At 53.1% G+C, this 19,404-nt stretch overlaps 1 protein-coding gene across 1 annotated transcript in view; it reads left to right on the forward strand.

Annotated features, from left to right (window-relative positions):
- The window catches only part of LOC104145511 (cyclic AMP-dependent transcription factor ATF-7), a 70,137-nt gene that overhangs the window by 40,624 nt on the left and 10,109 nt on the right, over nt 1-19,404 (forward strand). The window contains 10 exon segments of the mRNA XM_068921293.1: nt 331-374; nt 377-405; nt 4,719-4,815; nt 8,000-8,118; nt 11,013-11,147; nt 11,850-12,007; nt 14,719-14,818; nt 15,831-15,944; nt 17,096-17,248; nt 18,609-18,806. Of these exon segments, the coding sequence (XP_068777394.1) occupies nt 331-374; nt 377-405; nt 4,719-4,815; nt 8,000-8,118; nt 11,013-11,147; nt 11,850-12,007; nt 14,719-14,818; nt 15,831-15,944; nt 17,096-17,248; nt 18,609-18,806 (1,147 nt within the window).

Here is a 19,404-nt window from a genome sequence, read left to right on the forward strand (position 1 = left end):
CCAAGCCGCGAGCCGTTCTCGCCCTTTCTCTGTCGCACCGGCACCTTTTCGGCTTTCGGTTTTTCTCTCCTGCACGAGCCGGAGGTGAAACGACCTTGGCGCAGGGGCGTTTTCAGGCTCGAGGCGAGCGCCTGGGCTCCCGGGGCGTTTCACTCATCTCCTGCAAAGCAGCCCCAGTCCCCTTTTTACAAAAAGGCTTTGTGCGAGGGCAGGAACAGCAGAACTCGCTTTGAATATATATATGTTTTCTTGTGTGCGTGGGTGGGGGGGGGTGTTTCTGAGCCAATCGCTCGTAAACCTTCACTCTTCTTTTCGTTTGTCCTCGCTCAGGCTCCTAGAGGTGCTGTCTCTTCCCTCCTCTAGCGGAAGGACCCTGTCACTGAACCCGCTTTGCAGGAGCGCTCGGTAGCCGTAGCTGCAGCCGGACCCGGTGCGTCGGGAAACTGCTTTGGGAACCGTAGCGGTGACTCTTTGTCAGTCCGAGCAAAGCGAAAACGCATCCGCAACCTTTGTGTCTCGTCGCTCGTAAGCGCGAAAAAAAAGAAAAGAAAAGAAAAATGCAGCTTAGCGGCGTGATCTTAGCGGCACATTCTTGCAAACCAACAAGTCTTTCCGGCGTTATCGCCGAGTAGGCTCGTGACACCTGCTTTCCTATGGAAATGGGCCCATCTGGGGCCTCACGTGGTCCCTGGCAGATAATTGTAATGGTCCCCCCGGCCTTTAAAATCTATGAATCACTCCAGGATCTGGGCACTTTATGCACATTAGCGAATTAATCCTTGCAGGCTCTCCGCGAGGAAGGGAATTATCGTTGTCATTGCTCAGCTGGGAAATGGGTGAGATGGAGCCCAGCTTGGCGCGGCAACTGGGGGCGGAGGGGTCGCATCACTCACAGCCGTAACAGCTAACCTTTGGGTACCTGGCCCTCGAGGGCACCCGTGACCCTGCATTAGTTACCTCCGCCGTTGTGCAGAGCGGACAGGGAATATCTGTCCGGCCTGCTGCGCACCTAGAAATCCATCTGAGCCCTGTCAAGGCAGAGATGTATGGGCAAGGCAGCGGGCCTGGCGCGGGGAAGACGGGCCGTGCCGGATGCTGCCTGGCCTCCTAAGGCTTTGACCTTGCTCCACGCGTGGGGAGCGCCGCCGGCTCACAGGCCCGTCGGGAAGTCCCGAAAAGCCCGGAGGTAGGTGCACCTTGCCCAAGGTCATGCCAGGAAAGCGAGACGGCACCTAAGACGGCACCCAGCGCCCTCGTCCCTGGCTGATCGCCCGGACTGTGGCGGAGGTTGGAGTGGCGTTTCGCCTTCCCGGCGTTAACGACGGCTCGTTAATCCAGCCGCGTGGCCGGCGTTCGCCTGCCTCCTCACCCTTTTCCAGTCCGCCCCGCGGGCTTGCGCTTCCTGCCGGGTGAACGCTCCTCTTTACGAGCGTGTTCCCGCAGCCCTCCGCCCGTTCGATATGAAACCTGAATTTTTGGCAGCTGGCTGGCTTCGCGGCCGGTGTTTACGCTCTTGTGAAATTACTGTCGCCGCCTCGAAAATAGCGGTCGCAGCTCGCGCGCTGCGATGGCTCCTCGAGCCTGCCGCTGCAGCCACTTCAGCGTTTTTTTCCTCCGGACGCTGAGCCGCTCGCCTCTCCGCCGGCGTTTCGGCCGTGCTGGAGCCCGGGCTGCGTGACGCCCTCGGCTCCCTGCTCGCCCCGCGGCCTGCGTAAGCCGGCCGAAACGCGCTTCCCGCTGCCGTCGTTTCAAGGCGCTCGTAGGTTTTGCAAAGGCGCCGGAAAAAGCCGGAGCAAGCCCTTGTTTTTCACGTTGGCCCTTATTAAACGGGTGGAAAATCTGTTTCTTGACTGGGGAGCTGGGCTTCAGCCTCCTGCGTTTCTCCTCTGGCGCTTTCCCTAACGGGCATGGCGCGTTGCTCCAGCCCCAAGTAACCTCTCCTATTAAATAAAGATTTTTAAACGAGCCCGTTTATTTCCAGAGCTGCCGGAGCCTGTTGAGTAACGAACGCAGACTGTCCAGCCTTAACGCGCCTCGACTCCGGTTTCTCCAACAGGCCGTTACCGTCCCGCGGGTGAACAAACCCAGGCCGAGACGCCGCTCGGCAGGAACGGCAGGGCCGCCTAAGGGGCCGCGGGAAGCGGAAAACGGGAGCGTTTGCCTTTGAAGCTGCTTTTTCCAGCCGCGGCTGCCAGGGGAGTGGGAAGGGCCGAGGGCTGCGCGAGGGTCGCGGCGGCGGGCGCCTGTCCCCCCCCCCCCGAAGAGCCTACACCCCCTTCAGGCGCCCGCGAAAGAGCGGGCTGAAATAGCACCGCTCTGTGTCAGACGCTGATGGAAGGAGATTAAATATTAAAGCCGGTGCTGCGGCTTTAACTCATTCGGGTTTTTTTTGGGGGGGGGGTTGTTGGTTGCCTCCCCCCCCCCCGCCACTACTTTCTCCTCTGTGCAAAAACGACATGATTTAGAACCGAAGTGCCAGACTCGGCCTCTAGGTTTCGGCGTTTGCAAACGCGTTGTCGAAAGATATATTGCGTCTGCGAGCGTTTCTGCGCGGCGAGAGGGAGAGCCGCCGAAGCCGCCGCATAAAGATGTTAAATAGAGCCGTAACGCGCAGCGAAAGCGGAGGCGCCCCAGGAAAAAGGGAAGGGGGGGAAAGAAAAGGAAAAAAAACAACCCCACCTTGCGACGGAATGAAAAAAGAAAGATTTAAAATGAAATCGGCGGTAGCCGCGCTGCAAAAGCGGCCGCGGAGCCGCGCCTGGGGAACGGGCACGGGCGTCTCGGATGCCTCCGGCCCCTGATGCCGCGTATCCCTTCCAAACAGAAAAACTCGAGGCTCATTTCCACCTCGTCCTCTGCCGGCTGCTTCCCCCGTTAACTTAAAAATCTCTCTCGTGTCTGCACTTAGCGCAAGGCAGAGTCAGCGCGTTTTTGGAGGGGGGTTCATCATGCTCCTTTTTTCGTATTTAGGGCCGCGGTCGCTACATAGTCGTTCGCAACCAGCTGCTCTCCTCTCCTGCGGCCTCGCACAAAGCCCGATTTATCCTCCTCCCCTTACTGTAACCCACCTCTTTGCCGCCGGGAACGGCTCGGCCAGGCGGCGCGCGGGGCTCAGGGCGCAGCGCGAAGCGACGCTGCAAATTTCCGCTCCCTCCAAAACCGGCGCCGGCTTAAAATCCCACCCGGCGGCAATCGCCGGCTCCCTTTGCTTCGCCTTGCTCTGCTTGCCTTTTGGCCTTGGCGGTATTTGTGGCGTGGTTTGGAGATCAGTAATGTTTGGCCTGGAGCAGAGTGGAGGTTTGCAGGAGCTGCTTGGAGCGAGGGGGCCGGCAGTCCCCGAGGGGCGCACGTATCTTTAGTAAAACACTTGAGAAACGTTATTAAACATTTAGCTACGGAGCAGCAATCGGGAGAGGCGGCGTACGTACACCCAGGGTTACGCGAGCTTCTCTGATAACCTCTCTGCTGGGATGCCTACGAGGGCTTAAAGACGCAGCGGATTGCATTTCTTTTGTTTAATTTGAGCTATCAAAAGCCTTGCGGACCCGCCAGATAATTTTGCAAATTCGGCCGCTTTGCGTAACGCGCTTCCTAGTGCGCCGGAGGGGAAAAGAGCCGGGACGCGCGCGGATGCGCCAGCGCGGCTCGCGGGAAGGCTCGGTGTCAGCTTCCCGCTCGGGGAACGCGGCTTTGCTCGAGCGGGGATTTGCGACGCGGATAAGCGTCGGAAAGAGGGGCCGGCGTGAGGTTTCACGCTGCAGCTAACGCGCAGACGCAGGTGGCTCTGGGTCGGGTTGGTTCGTTCGCCTAAAGAGAGGAGAGGAAGGAAGGAAGGAAATTCTTTGATGCAGCGGCTCTTTCGAGAAACAGCAAAGAAAAAAAAAAATGCTGCACTGGATGCATAAAAATCCTGCAGTACGGCCCGTGAAATGCCCTCAGCCTCGCGGTTTGTCGCAGTCTATTAGGAGAGGCGCAATCCATCCTCCAGTCTTTTATTAGTATTTGCTTTAACTCCATCCCTTCCTCTCCCCCGGTTCCTCGATCTGGCTGCTGAAAACCCCGCGGCGAGGTCGCTGCAGCGGTTTCGAGCAGCAAGAGCGAAGGCCGGGAGCCCCTTTTGTCTCCTTTGGAACGACGGCCCGGCGCGCCTGGCCCTTGGCAGGGCGGCTTTATCCTGTCGTTACGCTGCAGGTGCAATTTAGACGGCATCTTTGCGGCGCGGGAAACGCATCCCTCCCCGCGGTGGTGCCGGAGAGCCGTCGGGCAGGGCTGGCGGGCAGCCTCGTCCGTCCCGCTTCGTAAAACCGGGGCGCGAATCGCCCCGCCGGTGCCAGCTCTGTCGCGCGCCGTCCAAAAAGTTGCCCGACCCCTAAGAGCGAATAATTCGTCCTTCCGTTAGCCGGCGGTTTCACCGAGGCCAATTTGCCTCTCCTCTTTTCGGTGGCAGCCGCCGCCGCCGCCTGGCTCCGCCGCTTAAAAAATTGATTATTAAAAATATTTGTCCCCGTTCGCCAGAAGCCCGCGTAATGGCTTTTTTGTTTGCAGCAATGTGTTCACACCCTGCTTCTCAACCAATCTGTCCCGCTCTGGTTTTGCTTAATGCTCGGCAGCGATTGTGTTACAGTTGCTCTCCGGGCGGCTCGCTCCCCCCCGCTGCAGGATGTACCGTAAAACACAAAATGCATTTATTCACGATTTTCTAAATTGTTTCATTTCAGAGGTTTACAAACGAGGACCACCTGGCGGTTCATAAACACAAGCATGAGATGACATTGAAATTCGGCCCCGCTCGAACCGACTCAGTCATCATAGCAGGTATGTGGCGTTCAAGCCAGGCCAGCTCTGAAAATGGTGCACATTAATATAGCATGACTGCAAGATTAATACCGGGGACCAGATGCACTGAAAAACGTCTCTACCTCCCATAAAAAGCTCTTGTGATCTGCATTTAATCAGGAGGAAAGGAAAGCCAGAGGCTTCCAAGTTTCTATTTTTTTTCTTTTTTTATGGTAGTATCAGGTTTTGTGGGTTTCTTTCTTTTTTTTTTTTTTTTTTTAGCTCTCACCCTTTTTATTAAGACTGGAAGATTTATGGACAAAAGGTCTTTCACGTTTCTGCATGTGCTTTGAGGACGATGAACAAAATCTGACAAACCCAGCTTCCTCTCCTCAGCCCAGGTGTCAATTTTCTTGAGCTTTTAGGCTAGCAGTTAATAAATTAAAATGCCATTGAGTGCACTGGCTACTGCCGAGAGTGCATTTGCAGAGCCCAAATGAGGCACTCTGGCAGCGCACAGTCAATGCAGCCTTTATAAAATTGGAGAAAAATGTATATTGTTGTCTGGCAGCAGGTCATTGCCAGTTACAGATATTCTCCTGCCTTGTTGATCCCCTTTCGTTTGGGCTTCTTGAAAGGGCACGAGGTTTGTGTTACCACCGAATGAAAAGGCTGTTGCGGAGAACGAGAAGAAAAGAGGAAATGCTTTCTTAAGCCTTGAGAGTTCATAAGGGGAGACTACTGTCCTGGTGCTTTGACGGCGAAGCGAGTGCTAAAAGGGCCCGGCACCCTTTCTCGAGATTCACCTCCGGCCCAAATTCAGTGTTGAACTAAGGAAATAGCAATGCAGTTTGTTCCTTAAAGCCGTTAAGTTAATTGCAGCTTTGGGTTGATCTTAAGAGAGCTTGTACAGCCTTTGCTGGAAGGGCGGAAAGCATCTCCCAAGGCAGATCTCCCAGAGATGAAACGGCCTTCCAAAGGGAGAGCAATTTTGTACGGGATCAGGCTAACGGGAGTCGAGGGTGAAGAATTTGGGGCCGAGGCTGAGAGAAGCCTCAGGTTCCTAAAGATCGTTTCTCCTTCACTTCACCGTGTTTCTAAATGGGATGCAGAGGGTGAGCGTTAGCTTTTGCTTGGTAAACCCAAAATATAAGCTGGCCAGGCGTTAACAAGGAAACAAAAATGGAGCACGGTCCAACCTCCGGGTAAGGTCTAACAGGGACACATGATTAAAAGGTCTCGTCTTTGCTGCTCCCGGAGGTGTATACTCCTCCTGGGTGGCACTTTGTGCGTCAACTGTCCCAGGTTAAAACACTGGGGGAATGAGACGCTTCGCTTTTAGCACAAGGCGCATCTCGCCCCTCTCTCCCGGTAGAGTGAGTGCCTCAGCTCCGCTGGGCTTTCACTGTGCTGGTGCTCAATGGGTTGCTCCAGGGTAAACCGCAAAGCTAAGAAACAAACCTATTTAGCTGTGGTCAGTGCAGGACCAGCCTGTTTAACACAAGCCTGCCCTGCCTGAGGACTCGATGGCAGATAAGGCTGCTAGGGGTTTTGTGAAGGCTAAAAAACACACTGGCTTTGAGCAGTGAGATCTAGGACATTACTGCCTTAAGTTCCTAATGTGCTTTTTTAAGCCACTATTTTGTCTCTGGGGTTTCATGTTCTCTCCCTCTCCCCTGTTTTGTGCTGGAGTCGAGAGAATTGGTCCCTGCGTTAAGGAGCAGGAAGGTTCAGCCTACATCCCTTGCCATAACTCCACGGTTAAGCTAAAGGGAGTTGTAAAGAATTGTTCTCTCTCTCTCTCTGCTTGTTCTTAGCTGGCAGCAGAGACACTTATTTAAAAGGAGAGGTGCACTGCTAGGGTGATGCTGTGGGCAGAAGAGTTGGTGCAATCCCCAGAGGGACGAATGAGAAACGGTAGGAGAGAGATGATACTGCTTTGGTTCCTGGCATTTGTGAAATCTTCAGCTGGAGTACTGGGCCCCAGGCTGGTGTGTGCTGCTTGGAAGAACGTTGGTAAATGGGGACTGGTTTGAAAAGAACCGTGAGAGTCATTAAAGCACTGGAAAACCAGCCTCCTGCGGAGATCTTTAGTTGACAAAGTTTCTTAGCTTAATGAAGAGAGGTTTGGGGCTCAGAGGAGGCCTTTACTTTATTAACAAAACCAATAGGTAGGGCTTGAAGTCGGACTAGAGGTAAAGCATCGTTCTGTAAATGCGTTGCGAAGTAATCGCTGGAATCGTTTCCCAGGGGTTGTGGGAGATGCTCCACCGCTGGCCGGTTTAAAATCAGAGAGATTTGTTTTCCTTAGACACTTCAGCCTGAACACGGCTACTGCACGCTGTACGGGGAGGATCTGTGCCAAGCAGCCTGTGTTTTATGCAGCAGGTCAGGCTAAACTCTCCCAGGGATCCCCTTTGTGCTTAAAAAACTATGAAATTTTCTGCCAGATGGATTCTCTCGGTGTAACGTGCTTGTACCGGGCTCCCGCTAATACCTGGACTCCTGACCTAACGTCACACAGAAAAACGAGCCTTGCCGGGAGCAGGGAGGTTGCTTTCTGGTTTATAGCCTGGGTGATGGCCAGAGAGATCATGACTCAATGTGTTAATATGGTGGGAAAACCGGCCCCAGAGGGACTGCTTTGGACAGTGGTGGTAATTATTAGCACTCCCACGTAGCCGTCTGTCCTAGGACGCACGTTAATGTACGCTCAGCAAGAGAAACAGGCGCAAAAAGGAAGCGGCTCTCCCCAGCTCTGTTGCGCGTCAGCCGTAGAGCTACTCCGTGTGGCCTTTTCCCCTCTGATCACTTCATATTTTTAAGATCTACTCTTTCAGGGATACTCCCCGGACTAAACCCCACTGTTTTGCTTCCTCGTGGCGGCCGCTCGGCTGTTCTCGGCCAGGCGAAACCCTGAGCGGGGAGGAACAGGACAGGACACAGCACACAGGCAGGAGTCTCACAGACATCACTGCACTGCTCTTGGTGCAACGACTTTGCTTTTAACCTTTCTATTTGTGGGAGAAACAAAAGCGACAAGACGTCCTTTTCCTCCTTCTGGCTTGCTTTTGCAAACGGGACACACATCTCCGTGGAAGAGCCTCCAGGCTTCTGCATAGCAGAGGCCACGTACGCGAGGAGTCCCAGGAGAGGGCTAAGGTGGTTAAAATGATTTCTCTAAGCTCCCTTTGACTGGTGATTGGTGTTGCACCCCAAACAGATCAGACTCCGACCCCGACGCGCTTCTTGAAGAACTGCGAAGAAGTGGGACTCTTCAATGAGCTGGCCAGCTCCTTTGAGCACGAGTTCAAGAAAGCCGCCGAGGATGACGAGAAAAAGGCAAGAGGCAAAGGCCACCGCTGCCGTAAAACTGAGCCACTCGCATACCGTGGGGGCTGGAGGGGGGACTGTGCTCTTCTGATGAAACACACATGTTGGAGGGTAACTAAGTGTGGGCTCGGATTTAATATGCTCGCTTACATGGGACTGTATTTTTGTAACCTGTGTGACTTTGGCTGCCTGGCCTGCAATCCAGGCCCCAGTTAGAGCGGATTTTAATGGTTTATTATTCCTTCGGCTTTTTGCTTCAAAGCTGAAAAAAGGCGGTACCCGAAATTTCTTACATCTCGGGAAAGAGGTGCAGGAGAGGGTTGAGACTCTGCTAACTGCTCAGGATTGGAGCAAAATTCACCCGGAGCCTCTTTGGGGATCGGGATCCTTAAAGCTATTACCTTTAAGGTGCGGTTGCAGCAGTCGCCTCCTGAATATGCCTCCTGCGCTCTCTGCAAAGCCAGGGAAGGGCCCGAGCTCACGCCGCGTGCCTGTAGCCTTTGAACGGTTGCAGTATGTGCAAATAAAGAGGGGGCTGCAGGCAGGAGCGAGGCATTTTCTAACAAGGAGCCCCCCTCATATACAAGCAGTATCAATTCACACTGCCCCTGCCAACCTCAGGAGTGCACAGGTCCGAAGGACACCAGGATCTCGTCATAGAGCAGCTAATTAAGGACATTATCCCCCCCCACCCGGCCCCGCTTCCAGGATCCAAGGAGCAGCAGATGCGCGTTGGGCTCTTAGACTGGCACATACATTTACTAAATTGATATATGTATGTACATACGCTCGCAGTCAGCGGCGCTGCTCGGAAATAAACTGCAGAAGCAGAGCCGCGTAAATCTTCGCCGAGATGGGGAACGGAGGAATTCAGAATTAAAACTGAAAACTGTCTTTCGCCCGCTCCCGTAATAACAGGGCTCTTTAAAGCATAAATTGATCTCTCTCATTGGTATGCTGCAGGGCCTTGTCGGGGCGGCGTGGCATTTTATGCTCTCGACTCGCCGCCTTTTGTTCTCTGCAGCCCAGACCCTGAGCGCTGCGCGAAGGTAGCTTTTAGTTTGTGGTTTCACATATAAATGGTTGAACAGCCCACAGTCTAGCCAGTCATTTTATATGTAAGACCACCCATATCCTGCGCTGTGCTGCCTAATAGCTACGGCTAAGATCCTTTAGGCTGTTGGACGTTTGGCTTTTTTTTTTTTGCTTTAGGATGTCTGCAGTCAAAATATTTCCACCATCAGCCAGGCGAGCACGGCAGCTCGAAGCGCGGGGTGGTTTCGGGCGTAGGGAAAGCATTATGCCTCTTAGAAAATCTCTGCACACGCTCAGTCCCCGGGCCCAGATGGCTCGTCACTCAGTGAACCTGGCCAAAGCTGCCTGGTGCGTTGCTGAGATGCTTTGAACATTTGGCCGTGTTGAGCCCGGTCGCTGCCGTTGTGTTTTGTCCTCCGGTTCCAAGGGTGGTCTCGACACCAGCATGTTAATTAAAAACACAGGCACAGCAGGGCCTTCCCCAGAGGCCCTTTAAGTGGCTTGAAACTTTCCTGAATGTTAATCCCTTCTCCTTTGTGATTCCCAGTGCAACATCTCTGCTTAAGAGGGCAGGTAAATGGTTACTGCTTGTGCCGCAAGCAAAGCTCCTGCATAAATCAGCGAGAGCGGAGGCGCTGGAGCTGCACCCCGCTGAAGAGCGGCGAGAGGATCCATAGGTGCCCATATTCACCCTCTCGCTGCGAATCTTCCTCCCTTGAAAGAGCTTAAATTGCAGCAGAGGGGTGTTAGCTTAGATGCCAAGGAGATTTTTTCAGCAATCTGGTGAGCCGAGCTCTGGGATTGACCGCAGAGGGAGGGAGCACAGGCTGGACAAGCAGCTGTCAGGCCTGATTTAGGTAGAGTTCCCCCTGCCCCGGATGGACGGAGGGTGATTTGCAAGATCTGCTCCAGCCCAATTGAATGCAGCGTCCTGCTGGCGTGGCCTCATTCGATAACTTGCTTCTCCGCCGCTCGCAGACGCCATCTTCTCTCAGGTCTTCTGCTCCTCCAGGTCTACGGAGGAGAGAGGTGGCCGCTGAGCTGATTCCCCGCTGTGCATCACCCTGCTCTCCTCCCCTGCCCAGCCAGGGATTTATGGGACCCAAGGGTTCCCCAGACCTGCTTGTAGGTCCTTAGCTGCCACGCACAATGCTAGAGCCTCCACTTGAGTATCTTGTTGACTTCCGAAGATGCGTTGCCACTGGCTTGGCCCCGCACGCTCCCCAGCTCGCCCTGCCCGCCGGGTGCCTATGGCCTGGGTTACTTCCCCACTCCCTACTGGGGACCGTGGGGGGAACCAGCAAGTCATTAACTGGTTAAAATGGGGCACGTGGCACTGCTGGATCCCCGGGTGGTGGCAAGTTGCCAGGTTCAGGCATATGGTTGGATTTTATTTTAATGGGGCGCTCATAGATATTTAATAACTTGCATGGCTCTTTGTTTGCTTTTGATAATCGGGTAATAAAATAATTCGGGCTGATTTATACAATGCTTTACAGCTCTTCTCTGAATGAAAGTGCCTTCTGTAACTCGCAGGCATTTGGCTTAGTTACCTGTTCTCCTTAGCAAGAGCCCTTTTATGAAAAAAAAAAAAAGCGCCAATGGAAAGAATTGTGTATGTGTGTTACTGCGAAACCACAAAATGGTGCCATCTGGGGCAGAGACCGTCTTTGCTAGGCCTTCGTCTCTGGACGGGGCCAGCGCGGCGAGGCGCTCTGCCTCGGGCTCCCAGATGCTACGTCAGCCCAAATAAATCATAATAATTTGGCAAGAGCTCAGAGCTGTGGCTCTTCCTCTGGGAACAGCCGAATGTTTCGCAAACAATATGAGCTAATTGTCGCTTCGCTCCGTGCCTGGTTTTCCTGTAGAACGCTGGAGCCCTGGACATGTCTCTGCCTTCAACCCCAGACATAAAAATAAAGGAAGAAGAGCCAGTTGAGGTGGACTCTTCCCCTCCGGACAGCCCGGTGTCTAACCCGCAGTCCCCACAAAACAAGGAGAAGGTAAGTCTCTGGGACGGTGCCCTGTGGAGGTGTTGGTCTCTCCTTCACTGGATGAAAGTGAAAAGTTTTTTCTCCGCTTGTGCGCCAAGGCTTGCTTTGAGGTTGTGAGGTTCCCGTCTTATTTTGGAAAGAAAGAGAAAAGCTTGCTCCCTCCCTTCTCCCCCTGCTCCTCAAATACACATTTGCTGTGCTTAAATGTCCGCATGGATTTGGCTAATGAAGAAAGCCTTGCTATTTACCCTGAGGTAACACTGCGAATGCTCTTCTGGCAGGGTAAAAGTGCCAAACGAGTAAAGCATCTTCTTGGAGCCTGGCTCCTTGTGTCCTAGGGGGTTGGCTGGGTGATTCAGAGCAGGAGATTAGTCTAGGTGACACAGGCTCCATCTGAATAACTTGCCACTGTAGAGTCATTAGCTGGGGCCAGAGCAGCGATTTGGAGAGGGGGATTATTTCCCAGTAGTTGCTGTAGGCAGCAGGAGTCTGAATTGCTGTGCCCTGCCCTGTTCCTTGCACTGACATCAAATCAATGTGATTTTGGGGTAAATCTCCCCACTCAGTGCCTCAGTTTCTATTTCACAGTGTTGCCAGGGTGCTTCCATTTTTCCTAAATTGCTTTTAAGCCACTGGAAGGAGGCTGGAAGAGACAGCCAGGTGATTATTAGGCTAGTGAGTAACCGCGTGTGTCCTTTTGTCTGTGTTTAGGAGATCACCTCAAAGCCTGTAATCATTTCTACGCCTACTCCGACCATCGTGCGTCCAGGCTCACTGCCATTACACTTAGGTTATGACCCGCTCCACCCAACGCTGCCTTCCCCGACCTCTGTCATTACCCAGGCACCACCTTCCAACAGACAGCTTGGGTAAGTACAGAAAAGGGAGACATACACTGAGGTTTTATTCTCAAGCCGTCAGGGTTCCTGGGCAGTAATTAGGTACCTAAATAAGTTAACTTGATTGTCAGAACGACTGAGGTGCTGCGATTCCCGCTGCGGCTGCTTGGGCATAAGGGCCTCATTGCAGCACAGTCTAAAAAAGCAGAATGGGGTGTAAGTGCAGAAAGCAGGAACTAATTGTTGTAGCGTAACAAAACGAGGTGGAACGCGCCACGGGGAGACATTAAGCCTAGTCCCCAAACACAATGACAAGATGCTCGCTGTCTGTGATGGGAGCATGGCCTGACTGGGGACTCGGAGTTGCTTTTGCAGCCTGATGCGGAGGAGAGAGCTCAGCTAAGCCGTCGGTAGGAAATTGTCTGGATCTTTAATGGCTTTGGGATTTTCTCAGACAGCTGTTGCCTCTGAAGTGTAACCTCTTCTCCAACCTGCTGGCCTCCTTCATGGTCAGCTTCTGCCTCGGGAGCTGTTTGTTGCAGCAGATCTGATGACCTGCTCCTTTTTGCCCCTTTAACAATCTGGATCGGAGACTTGAGAGTACTCGGTGCAGTGGTTATGAGCCTGGTACACTGTTAGGTAGCTCCAGCCCTGCACATAAAAGGAAGGAGTCTGAAGGATGCAGGAAACCCATTACAATGGGCCCTCAGGAGACGTATATTTAGCCCCACTTCTATTCTTTGGTGTCAGGATGCTTCATTTTTCCATGGTGCTGGCCTCTTTCTAATTACCCTTGTTTGAGGCTGGCTCTTTACATTAACCAGGCCATTTTTTTTTTGACTGTCAGTTCATATTTTTGTGTGTGTTTTTGCTTTGACCCTCTGGCACCATCAATCCAGACTTCCTGACGGAAAGTTTTAAATCCTGTCTTGAGGCATTAAGGGGTTAAGTGATTGTCTCGGGGTTTTGAAAGGGCATTGTATTCCTTTTGGTAACCCAGAGCAGGCAGACTAGCAGGTTGTTCCTTGGAACCGACTCCCTCTCGCTTGGAGAAAGGAGAAAATCAGAAGTGGAGTAAGGTAGCCTTTAATACGATTTCGTGTGCCCTTTGCAGCCCAAGGTGATAGATCCCTCCTAGAGCACGAGAGTCGAACGCAGTCTGCAGAGAGGGCGGGTTGCAGTTTTAACCAGGGTCCCTGTGTTAGGGCCACAGTGGAAGTGGTGGGGCTGTCAGCATGACAGAGAGGGAGGGGAGGCTGTGACCTCCCTGTAGCTCGGCTTGTTAGGCTGGGATTTTCAAAGCAGCCTGGAGGATTTGGGATGCCCAGTAGAAATGAATGAGAGTCGAACGTTCGCGTTCCCAAGGCAGCCTTAAAAATTCCAGCCTGAGTTATTGGCGCTGCGAACTTCCCCCCTCTGACCTGCGTTCCCTGCGTCTCCCCCCCCTGCCGTTACTCCGGGCCAGCCGCCTGGCATGGCTCCGAGGATCTCGGACAGCAGAGCCTCGTCCCTGCCTTTCTCCGGGCTCGTCAGAGGAGGCAGCATCAGGTTTTTGTCTCGACTCCCCCAGAGTCAAGCTCCCAGCAGCTCTGCTCTTCTGCTCCCAGCTCTTCTCTGCCTCTCTTTGGCTTCCCGCTGAGTTGTCGTGAACTGAGGAGGAACAGCAGAAGCAGGGAAGGTTTCCTTCTTCTCCCACTTTGGCTAGAGTGGATCAGCTCTGCTTTTCCTGAGCTTTCCCGGACAGGGTGAGCCTGGAGGGTGGCAGCCAGAGGGAGGATAGCGCAAGTGGGCTTGCGGCGATCTGAAATGGAGGCAGTGGCGTACGTGCCTGTTTGTCACTGCCCGCAGGACCGCCCGCCGCCTTTCGCTGCAAAATGATCTGCAATGGAAAAAGTGCTTGGTATTTTTAATTTGTCACAATTAGACTCCAGCACGACGGCCTCCTCCCCCAGCCTGCAGTGAATGGGGCCATTCGCCTTGCCCAGAGCCATCGTTTCAGGCAGACATAAGCCAGCCCTGCATCAGCTCCATATTTAGGAGGTTTTCTCCGGAGCCGTGAGAGTTAGAAGCGCTTGTTAATGGAAAGCTAAATTCTTGCAAACCCTCTCATGGGAGTTCACCAAACGCTTCTCATGGGTCGGGAAGTTTCCGGTAAGCAGGAGCTGCTGCCCAGATCCCCTGTCTGCCCAGTGCCGGTGGAGCAGCAGCCAGCACGCGCCACCGGAGAGCCCACGGGGGCACTTTTAAAGCTCTCTTTGGAGGAGTTTCAGCAGCCCCGGCAGACCCTGACCCCAGCAGTAGCATCATGGTGGGCATCATGTCTCTGTGCTTTAGCAGCATTAGTGTTTTGGCCAGCCAGCATCCGCTCAGGAGATAAACAGGGCCCACCTTAACACTTGTTATCAGCATCACTGCCAGCCCCAAGCGAGTAACAGCAGTCTGTGTCGCCGAGATGTGACGGCACGTGCTAGCTGGTGTGCAGTGAGCATGCTGTAGGTTGTTACTTTAACACGTGCTCATCTGGGCTTTACACCAGCCAATTCAGAACATGGTAAAAGTACTCACTCTGGCCCCAGAAACTTGAAAATTGGCCCAAATTCACTAACCAGAGTTAACTCGTGCTTCTGCCCTTGAGCTCACAGGGCTGCCGGGATGGTATAAACTTGAAATAATCCGCTCACAGGGCTGCTGGGAGAGCATAAACTTGAAATAATCCATGAGAATTTGAATTGTTTCTCCAGGTCTCCCACTGGTTCCCTTCCACTTGTTGTGCAGCTTGCAAATGGACAGACCATGCCTGTCCTCCCAGGCCCTCCTGTACAGATGCCTTCTGTTATATCGGTAAGAGAAACTTCCAACACAGCTCTGCGTGGCAGAGGAGAGGACAGCATTTTCCCTTGCCAAATATATGGAGACACTTCCATTTTGTAAAAATTAAAATACATCTCCCCCCTCTGTGCAAGATAAGACTGGAATAGGAGGAAGACGGGGGCCAGCTCTGGCAAGGTAGTAATAACATGTCGATCACACTAGAGGGCAATAAGTGTGGAAAAAAACAAAGCTTTGCCTGGACAGATGGCTCATGCCATTGATCCAGGGCTGGGAACTGTAGGATCCCTGATTAGCTGCTTCCATTTGGAACAGCGTGCTTCAATTGAAACCATTCGAGCTTGCAGAGAACATGTTGGTCTTTGCAGGCCAGGAAAGCCACCCTAACCTCGCCAGCGTGCTAAAGAGCTGTTTGAATATTAGCGTTGCAGCTTGTGCTTTTGCATGCAGGGAATTTTCCATGGTACAGAATTCACAAGCAGATTTGCCTGGTGGGTGGCTTGTACGTCTTCTGAGTGCTTCAGCTCCTGACCAGGCAACCTGTGAGAATCCTGTCTGTCCTGCTGGGCATGTCTTTTGGGTTTTGAGTGAGTAGTGGCCAAAGAAGGGAATTCCCTTTCTAGAAGGGAATGCTGTAACTTACCCTTGGCGTTGCTGCACCTCTGCAACAGAGCTGGGCAGAGAACCCAGGAAGGGGTTTTGCATCTGCCCTCTCCTCCTGTACTGGTGGGCAAAAGCCTTCTGGGAGGGAGAGAATGGAGGATGTCTTTTGGGCTGCTCTTCTTCCCATCCTGAGTAATTGGTTGGTATGGCTGGGCTCTTCTTAAGCAGCCTCTGTGGCCGCCAAAGGGGTGGCTGCTGGCCTTCAGTGACAGCAGACGTAATTGATGGCAGCAGTTAAATGCTGAGTGTTTGTCAAGATTTATAAACGGCCAGGGAATTATTCTAGAGCTGCTTTGTGGAAAGCGCTTGCGAAAGTAGCACCTCAGCTTCCAAAACCCATGTGTTGGTTTCTCCCCGTTAGCTGGCTCGGCCGATGTCCATGGTGCCTAACATTCCCGGTATTCCTGGGCCACCCATCAACAGCAGCGGGTCCATTTCGCCGTCAGGCCTTCCAGTGCACTCCGAAGCCAAAATGGTAAGTGTCCAAACGCATGCCTGGAGAGGGGAGGTGTCACATCCACAGCATTGTCCTTAAGTCTTTGCCAGCTCCTCCAGAAAAGACTCTGGCTGGAGTCGACTTCTCTGTGGCTTCTGCAAGAGACACTGCTTCTCCAAAATCCCGCGCAGCCATCGCAGCGCCTTCCTGCACTGAGAGCAGGTGTTATAAATGCCACCAGGAATATCAGACTAATCGACGCTGCAGCTCTGGCAGGCAGAGCAGGCACGCTATTGTCAAGATAAACCTCAGCCCCATCCTAAACACGGCTGTTGTGTAAAGCTGGAGCTTATAGTTCCAAGACAACAGATGGGTTGGAGGTGGGCTTGAGGAAGGCAGAGCCAAGAGAAGAGACGATGTGCTGTAATCCAAGGATCCTAGTAATGGTTTTCATGTAGACTCTTTTAGCTAAAGATTTATGAAAGCATTTTTCTCAGTTGGCTCTTTCACGGATCAAAGCGGTGCACGCAGAGAGAGGAAGCAAACCTTAGTCTGAGAGCAAAGAGTAGCGAAACCTCATGTTTTTTGCCTGAGACAAGGTAGAGGTGTTTGCAGACACCTCTTACAGGGGTGGTGCTCACTGTTGCTGCAGTGTCCTGCATAGTCACTGCTTCCATCACACCCCAGGTAGGTGTCTGCAGGATTCATGGGCAGATTAGAGCTATGAGTGGGATGAGAGATCTTAAACTCCATTTGAGGCATGAGACAAAATCCCTCAGTCTTGCGTGTGGCTGCCCAGAGAAGGAACATGCCAGGCATGTTCTTGATCCCATATATGCCCTTCTCCGTCCTGGAAGGACCTCTCTCCAGGTGCTCAAGGGTAGCTCAAGCTCCAAAGCCTGTTCAGTCCATGCTCTTTCTGCAGAGCCTGCCAGCTGGGGAGCGGATCGGTGCCAGTTGCTGTAGCAATTTTGGGATGCAGACACCTGTCCGCTTGGGCCTAAGTTGGAAGCCGCTGCCTGTCTTTCGGTAGGCCAGATGGTGATGGCTTTCAGTTGGATTTGAATCAGCCACAGTCCCTGAAGAGCACATTCCCCAGGGGCCTGGCTCCGTGGATGACAGAATTGCTGGTTAAAGCCTTTACAACATAGAGAACAGGTCCCCTGATGTCCTCTTTTCTCCTCTGACAGAGGCTGAAGGCCAGCTTGACGCATCAGACATCTTCCTCGCTGAATGGCAGCAACCTGGTGGTGGGCTCAGCCAGCACGATGGTGACTGCACGTCCAGAGCAGAGTCAGATTCTTGTCCAGCACCCTGATGCTCCTTCCCCAGCTCAACCGCAGGTCTGCCGCTGCTTAGCCTGCAAGGTTGGGCTGGAGGTGCTGGGGGGTTCTGGGCCTTGGGGAAGGAAGAAGAAAATCTTGCAACTTCCTGGTTTGCGGAGTGGGTTTAAAACCTTGGTTTTTTTCAGTGCGGTTTCAGTACTAACACTCCCAAACCACACCAGGCAGAAAACTTCAACAACATGTTAATTTGCTTGACAAGGTCTGGAGTTTAGAAAGAATATTTTGCTCTCTTCTCCCTGCTCAATTACTGGGGTTAAATGCTCCCCTCTTAGGCAATCAACTCCGCTGGTTCCTGCCAGCTAACCAAATGCCAGCCTTCCATCAGGATCGCCACCTGCTCCGTCAGTTAGATAGGCTTCCAAAAGTTTAATATCCATATGCTGCCTGACAGCAAGTACCGAAGTGTAACTGCACTCCCCGATTGTGGCAGTGTAATTACAGAGCCCTTGCAGAAGTGCCGGCAAAGCTGTGTCTGCAGGACCATTTGCCCTCGCTGACGTTTCCTTTGTTCTCTCGAAATAAAACCGGGCAATGTGCAGGGTTATGAAATCCTTTGTATCAGTTGCCTCTGAGAGCTTGTTTAGCTGAAGACTTTCAAGGGACAATTTAACCCAAATTAATTTTTAAAGCAAATTGGCCTCTCAAATACTCTAATTTTCCTGAGCACTGCAAGTGAGTTACTGAACCCAAACGGAGGCCGCGTTCGCTTTGACTGTAGCTGATTTGACCGTGCATGGTTGTGTGTGTCAGAGCAGGACCGAACACTCCCAGCCCTGCAGCTGACACGTGGTGACTGGCTGTGTGGGAATCTCCTAAGTCACTGCAGCGCGAAGTAAAATAAGCTCATTTAAAGCATCTTAAGTGAAATTAAAAGGAGAGCTGTTTTCTTTGCATTGTCGCGGCGTGGTGGACGCCTGTGGTCATTTACCACGTTAGCTCCTGAGCACCAAGGGGAAAAAACCTCCGCTGTCTTGTTACTTGACTGTACCCTCAAAGTCTCTGTGCAGGAGGTTGGGATTTAACTAATTCCCCTGCAATTCGCACATCAGTGGGTTCAGGATGTCAGAGAGTGCACGTGGAGTCACACCTTAAGTTTGCAGAGCGCTCTAGATGCAGCAGAGGAAGGGCTGCCAGAAGCACGTGTAAAAGGGGCTTTGTCCCCAGCCAGGGCTGCCCTTGGTTCACCTTCCACCATGCCGTTCTGGCCGCTCTGCAAAAGGAAGTTTTTGTCCCAGCAGCAAGCTTTGACAGCTCCTCTGTCAAACCAAGTGGGAGACGTTCTTAGCAGAGACTCAGTTACATCGATGTGTGTTACTGCCTCCCCTTCATACCTCTCTTCCGTGTGCCTGGTCTCCAGGTTTCCCCTGCCCAGCCCACGCCCAGCACTGGCGGGCGGCGGAGACGCACGGTTGACGAAGACCCGGACGAGCGCCGGCAGCGGTTCCTGGAGCGGAACCGGGCTGCAGCATCCCGATGCCGTCAGAAACGCAAGCTCTGGGTGTCTTCCTTGGAGAAGAAAGCTGAGGAGCTCACGACCCAGAACATCCAGCTGAGCGTGAGTATGTAACCGTGGAGGCTGAGCACAGCCATTTGCCAGCCTGGCTGCACTAGGACCGTCACTCCGGAGGGAAGATCTTCCGCGTGCTGCAGAGGCAACGTGCACTTGGGTATTGCTCTCTGGAGCAGGATTACTGCCTGTGTGCCTAGATTTTGCTCCCTTGTTTCCACCGTGTTGCTCAGGATAAGTCTAAGCCCTGCCTCGAGTAGGACATGGGGGAAGAGCTCTACCTCTTTGCTCCATTGAGGCAGCACTGTAGCACATGGAAGAACACCAGCACCAGGAGAAGAGCCTGGAGGCCCCAGGAAGCAGCTGTGTTTGCAGAGTGGAAATCTCCCCTAAGTCGGGAGAGAGCTCCCTGCTGGCACAGGGTCAGCAGAAACAAGCCCAGTCCCCTTCCTGCGCCGAGGACCTGGCACAGGGGCGAGCGGGGAGGCTCTGCAGCTGCAGCTCGCAGCCGTGGCCCATACCCGTACAGATTTTTCTGGAGAATGGGGATTTCCTGGCTCTCTGGCAGCACCTTCCATACGCCTAGCAGAAGCACTGCACGTCTAAGAATATAGATGACCGAATGTAATTTCAGTCCCATTGCAGT

This window comes from Struthio camelus, chromosome 28 (assembly GCF_040807025.1).
Source record: "Struthio camelus isolate bStrCam1 chromosome 28, bStrCam1.hap1, whole genome shotgun sequence".
Classification (NCBI taxonomy): domain Eukaryota; kingdom Metazoa; phylum Chordata; class Aves; order Struthioniformes; family Struthionidae; genus Struthio; species Struthio camelus.